The sequence below is a fragment of the Poecilia formosa genome, unplaced genomic scaffold, assembly GCF_000485575.1.
Source record: "Poecilia formosa unplaced genomic scaffold, Poecilia_formosa-5.1.2 Scaffold134, whole genome shotgun sequence".
NCBI lineage: Eukaryota > Metazoa > Chordata > Actinopteri > Cyprinodontiformes > Poeciliidae > Poecilia > Poecilia formosa.
In genome coordinates, this window is record NW_006800073.1 from 1319501 (window position 1) to 1326058 (window position 6558).

Consider the following 6558-nt stretch of genomic DNA (forward strand, 5'->3'; position numbering starts at 1 on the left):
AGCCCCCGGGCCGGACTAAATCGTTCGGCGGGCCGGTTCCGGCCCGCGGGCCGTACGTTTGATACCCCTGCACTATAGTTTACAGAAACTCTACTTATTGTAAAGACTGACTGTATGGTTGCGACTTGTTTTTTTATAGTAGGACTTACTGTAAACTTTGCAGTTTGCAGTAAGGACCCCTGTTCTAAAGGCAGCACTTACAAAGAGCACGGTGCCTTTGCGGGGGTCCAGCACTCTCAGCTTCTTGTCTTTGCAGGAGGTGAGGATCCTGGAGCCGTCCCTGTTCCAGCAGGCGCTGTAGATGAGGTCAGGATGAACGCTGTCGATCCTCACCACCTCCTCCCCCCGAGCCACGTTCCACAGGATTATCACATTGTCAGAACCTGCAGGGAACAAATAAGTTCAGGTGAAACCTTTTGAGTTTCAGCAGTGGGACAGTTACTGTTGCGATAGAGAACAAGAAGAAGGGCTAATCTGCAAAAACAGTGATAAATTGGTAAAAGAAGACGATAAGTGGAAGTGAAAGGTGATAAATTAATATATAATTTCAAACTAAAGTTTAAATTTGCAACATGCTCCCTGACTTTCTGAACTGAAGTGTCTTATAACAGAGAGAACTTCCCGTTGGTTTTGCAGCAGATGTAACACAAACATTCATCTCTGTCTGGTTCCTGAAAACTACAGTTCCCTAACAGATCATGTGAAACTCAGAGGTCACCTGCGCTCAGCAGCACGTTGTGGGCGGTGGGATGCCAGCTCAGGATGCCGACACGCTTACAGTGACCTTCCAGCTTCACAACCGGCTCTGTGAGCGGGGAGGTCAGCCCGCCGTCTGGGATCTCCCAAATCTGATCACAAAATCCCACATGTGAGTCACATGACACAAATGAGAGCGTGTTGAAGGAGTGGGGAGTTTCTGTCGCCTCACCATGACGCTGCAGTCCTCAGATCCACTGGCAATGATGTTGTCATTGTGAGGGCAGAACTCGATGTCCAGAACCGGACCTGTGTGGCCACAGACGGTGGGGTAGGACATGTCGATACGCCCAGTCTGCAGACACAAACATCAAGAACATTTAGGGTTGCTTCAGGAAGCAAAGATAAATAAAATACAGCATAAAATACAGCTTCCCCTTTAGTTGCTCCCAACGTCTGGTAACCAGGTTAAAGAGCAGCTTAGGACGACCTAGTATGCTTCTTTGAACTGGTTAGGACAAGTCAATGGGCTAAACAAAACATGCTCTTTACATTTTTTTGCACAAAGTCATTTTTAGGTGATGAGATTTTAGTCTGCTCAATTCTGCCTGTTTTTTATCTTTAAATCCAAATAAGCTGCTGTTGGCCACACCCTCCAACACAATGTTTACACTGGCATGTGAAAATGGCTGCAAACCGATGCACAATTATACAACCGTACATCTTTGAAAAGCATAAGTAAAGCCTCCAGCACAACCAACAAGAATGCATAAAGGGTTTTCTGGATGGTAAGTCACTTGTGTTTTCCAGCAGCAATTGTTCAGCGCATATGGCAGTAAAGTCAGCTGACCAAATGTGCTGGAGCTCAGTTTGGGTTGCTAGGTAACTGGCAGAACTCTGCTGGAGTTGCTAGGTAACAACGCAGCACCCATCGAATGTGACTCAACAATATGGAGGTTTTTGAAACAGATTATTTTGCAAAAACATGATCTTAATGCCAGAGCTTTGTGGTTTTTCTTGGGCTGTTTTTAGAAGCTCAATTAGAAGCACAAAAATGTGCAAAATGTAAATTTTGCATCATAGCTCCCCCTTAAATGTTTGAACAACTAAAACAAACTAATTCACAGCACCAGCTAAGCTCCCACAGATAACAGTTTTGTCTCGTTGTAACTTAATGCCCACATTGCTGCCACATCTACGTGTGAAGAGGAGAGCTGCATGTCGAAGCAGGAAGGGAACACCAACTGACACGCAGGATGCATCTGACACGTTTCATGGTTGCATTAGTGTGGATGGTTGGAAATGCTTGACCTGTTGGTTTCTTTCTTTGCTGCATGGTGGAACGTGACGTATTTCTGGGTGTCCATTTTGATTTACACCCCAACTTCAGCGTCATGGCCAGAGTTAGGTAGTAACTAGCTACATTTACTCAGTTACATTTACTTGAGTATTTTTACTACATTGTACTTTTTACTTTCACTTACTTAATTCTTCATTAAAAAAATTACTTTGGAAAATTAAGTAAGATTTAAACTAAAACTAAAAGATAAAACCTAGGTGAGCACAGACGAATAAACTGTAACTAAAATTAAACTACATTTTAACCTAAAGACTAAATGAGTTATCCCAACATTTGTCGCCCCCTGCTGGCCATTCTAAACTAAAATCATTTGCATCAAGTCCTGTAAAGTTCAGTTGTTTTGATGCTAATTAATTAAAACAGGTGGATTAACTGCAGATGTGGAGAACTAGAAGCTTCAAACAAAACAGTGTTAATTGGTCACAAATTGGTCATTAATTGTGACCAATTAATGTAATATATTTAAGGTGGGTCACCTCTCCCTTTTTTCAGGTCTGCATTTTTTTTTTTTTTGCCAAAACCCTCGTTCTGGTTTTTAATTTGATGCCAAACTGTTTTACTAAAGTTTGTTAGTAAGGTGGATCAGTGAAGCAGCAGAAAGAAAAGACAAAATTAAGGTAAGATGCAACCAGATAGCAGAAACATTTATGATTTAATGGTATTGTTTCTATCTGTTCATTAAATCCAATGGCAAAATGAAGGAGTTCTGTTCATTAATCTAAATTAAACCCAATGAGTGATCAATGTGGGTTATGCAATGATTCTTGAAACTTTGGCATTCGAATTAAATGGTTTAACTAACTTCTTAAAAATGATATTAATCTGTGACTGAGCTTCCTCAAACTGAAATGAAGCTTAGTATGAAACAAATTCTCCCACAGAAACAAATCTGACTTTTAAAATAATGTCAAGAGAACAAAAAGGGGAATTTGTATTTTTAAGTTGCATCTTTGCATAATTTATTTAAGAGCATTAAGTGCCAGAGTTTCAATAATGTTGACCCTCATCCAGCTCATAACATCAGCTGTTTTTTCAACTGACACCATTCATTGTGATTAATCAATTACTGAAATAATCATCAACTAAATTAGTGATTTATTCATTGTTAACAGGAGAATGTACACTCAAAAAAGGCAACTTGCTGAAACAACAACACAGTCAGGGCAGTAATTAAGTAAAACTCTGCAAAAAGACAAAAACTTAGCTGTTAAGATAAAAAAAACTAAACGTCATTGTTTGTTCATATTTTCTACACAGAACTACTCAGATGGCGATTTTAGCTTCAACTGGTTCAAATTGTCTCATTAAGAAGTTTTTTCAATCCAAATATTAATCAGTCAACCCAAAAAAAAAATAGTCACCACCCTTTACTTAATCAATGCTTGATGAAGTTAAGCAGAAAGGGCCGAACTTTTTTATATTGACGTTAGAAATATACCTTTATCTGCAGATGTATCCGTTGTTACAAACATTCTCCACTAAAGGAATATTGTTATTGCATTTTAGGCCATATGAAGATAATTCTGTTATTTTATAAAGTAAACAAATTACTGGTTTATTTGCATTTTTGAGAACTTTTAATTGATTAATTTTCAGACTAACTGATTACTAATTAATCGTTAGCCGCTGCCCAACTGCTTTTACAGCCATACATAGAAATTCAGTACAGAAGCTGCAAAGTAAAGGTAAAACATGAGGCACAGCAGCTTTAGGCCACATCCGGTCTCTGCACTGACATGACAACAAACTCCTAATATGGTGAAAACTCAACAGCAGAGCAAGGCAAGTGACGTGAAGAAAGACTGAAAAGACGGCTTCCGACTTCCTTTTTCAGTCGCCTGCATGACGCTGACAGCAGAATTCAAATTTCAGAGTGAAAGCGTGGCGTTGCAAAGCCAAAGATGTTGCATCAGAAGCAGTTTTCAGGTTTAGCACCTGCATGAAGCTGCAGCAGCGGATGCATTTTCTCGCACCTTGTTGAGGGGCAGCACCATGAAGGCCCCGCCGCCGCTGGCGTCCACTATCATGGACACAAACTTGGGGTTGACGGAGCAGAAGTTGCTGTCCCAGGTCATGGTGGAGATGCGGATGTCATCGTAACACTGGTCGGCCTTCACCGCCTGGCCAAAGACGTGACGGAACTTGCTGGTTCTCACAACCTTCCTGGACATGGTGAACTGGGCAGAAAGCAACAAAAAACCCACAATTCTTATTTGTTAAACACAACATGCATGATATATTTGGCCAGTTTGAGCGTTTCTGATTTCAGGTTGAGACAGACTAACTGGCACAAAGCTGACTGCACTGCAGGAAAACTAGAAAAAAAAGGGGAAGCTAAAGTTTTCACAACTGCTTCCTCTTGTCCGTCTGTAACTGTTGCCTCTTCTCTCTTTAATTCGAGCCACACTGAAGCAATTCTGCATGCTGACACATCCATACAAGGAAATATATAAAATATAACACCAGAAGATGATGTTTGAGGTTCACACATCGTGACCCTAAAAGGCTAAAGCCGTAGGCAGAGCGACGGTTTCACCACATCCTTCAAGACAGAGAAACAAACCTACAGACTTTTCTTTTTTTTCCCTTCACTTTCTCAACCAAACCCTCGTTTTTGTGACCCCTTCCCCTTTAAATAGACACATAAAACAAATATCTTCAAAATAAAGTGCCAGAAAAAACACTGAAATTGTTTAAAATCTGAAGTCTAATGAAGCTTTGCATCATTTACAGCAAGGGTCGTTCAGAAAATAAAACAAACAGTAAGTGGGTTCTGTTTTACCTCCATTTGTAGATTTTACTTCCTGAAATCTGCAGCCGCGCCTAAACTGAACACAGCGTACAGCAGTCCTGCTGCATGTGCATCACAAGACATCTGAGGCAGCCCTGCGCCTAATTTAATAAGCCCTTCTGCAAAACAAGCTGTAATTTCATCACAAGCCCAAATGCATGTCAGTAACCTGTGACTCCCCGCTGTGATGGAAACATCGCAGGCCACAAATCCCTCCATGTGAAGGAAGAGAAACCCAAACCATGTGGAATATGAGGAAGAAAGAGCTTTCATTTAAATCAGAAACTTTCTGTCGCTGTACGATGTCTTTTAGCAGGTGAGGAGTGATGCTGCGGGCTTACCTGGGAGTCGTGCAGGGGGAAGAGTCAGCTCAAGAAGTGTCAGCGGTGCACCCTGTCACCAGAGTGATGGCGCAGAGGAGTCGCTAGGTTAAAGTACATCAGAGAAACGACATGAAGGAAGTGAAAATTTCAAATGAAGGTGGAAGTGGGAGGTGTCTCCTGTGACATTTCAGAGTTTAAAAAGCTGCAGAGGGCAACAGGGGGAAAAAAATCGTGCAGACGTCGTGAGATTATAACCAGATAACATGGAGATACGGTGAAGAGTTTGTGTGAATTTTGATTTATATTGAGCCAAAAATGAAGAACTTTGGCAGTTTTATGCTCTGGAGCATCCAGGTGTGCAGTAACATGATGCCAGAATGGAAACGATTAATTGGATTAATCGATTAAAATAATCAACTAATTTTGTAATCAATTGTTACTCAAATAGAGGCCATTTGCTGAAAAAGAAAAAAACATATTCAGAGCAGTAATTAAGCTAAAACTGCATGAAATACAAATTTAGCTTAATGCAAAATGCATAAGCATTTTAGCTTTAAAACTTATTTTATGTTTCACCCTAAACTCCTCAAGAGGCGTTTTTTGGTATTCATTCAGTTCAAATTCATTAAGGGGTGTGCAGTAAAATGTTTATTTTATTTAAAAAAGGAATTTATTTGCTTATTTCTAAAGTTGTGTAGAAAAGGCTAACATGTTGGTTTAGCCAAGTGATAAGTGCAGAGGAAGGAGCAGCTTTCATCTATAAGACTCTGAGTGACGTTACACCTCAGCAGGACGACAGGCTGAGCGCATCCATGACACGCCGCATGGATGCAGTAATTCATACAAAAGGAGCTGTAACCAAGTACTGAATGCATAGATATGTACACACTTTCCAGAAATCTGACATTACTGATTAAAATATCCTTTTTTATTGATCTTATGTAATATTCAAATCTTCAGACAGACAAAATTTGGAGTTTTCATCATCTTTAAGTCAATCATTAAACAAAACAGATCACATTTTGCACGTTTTTAAACTTCCGTTTGGGTTTCTACTGCTTCTAAAAACAGAGCAAGCACTTAAAAAAACCTATCAAGTCGATTTTCTTTTTTGGTGTCTGGAAAATGAGCCATTTCAAAAACCTCCGGATTGTTGTGCACTGCAGCAACACTGCAGCAACACCTAGCAACCAAAGTCAAGCCCAGCTCGTTACCTAGCAACCCAACTTAAGCTCCAGCATGTTTGCTTAGCTAGTTTTACTGCTGTACAATGGCTGCTAGAAAAAGACAAGTGTTTTGTTGTTTACTTACCAGCTGGAAACCACTTTCTGTGTTCTTATTGGTTGTGCAGGAGGCTCCACTTCTGCTTTTCAAAGATGGACAGTTGC

The 6558-nt window shown here is 40.4% G+C and overlaps 1 protein-coding gene across 1 annotated transcript in view; it reads right to left on the minus strand.

Annotated features, from left to right (window-relative positions):
* The window catches only part of coro1a (coronin, actin binding protein, 1A), a 9436-nt gene extending 4139 nt beyond the window's left edge, over positions 1 to 5297 (minus strand). The window contains exons 1-5 of the mRNA XM_007562170.2: positions 5189 to 5297; positions 4030 to 4233; positions 929 to 1051; positions 719 to 848; positions 202 to 383 (exon numbers count right to left, since the gene is read on the minus strand). Of these exons, the coding sequence (XP_007562232.1) occupies positions 202 to 383; positions 719 to 848; positions 929 to 1051; positions 4030 to 4227 (633 nt within the window). The 5' untranslated portion in view covers positions 4228 to 4233; positions 5189 to 5297. The remainder of the gene's footprint in view (positions 1 to 201; positions 384 to 718; positions 849 to 928; positions 1052 to 4029; positions 4234 to 5188) is intronic.
* Between the last annotated feature and the right edge of the window lie 1261 nt (positions 5298 to 6558).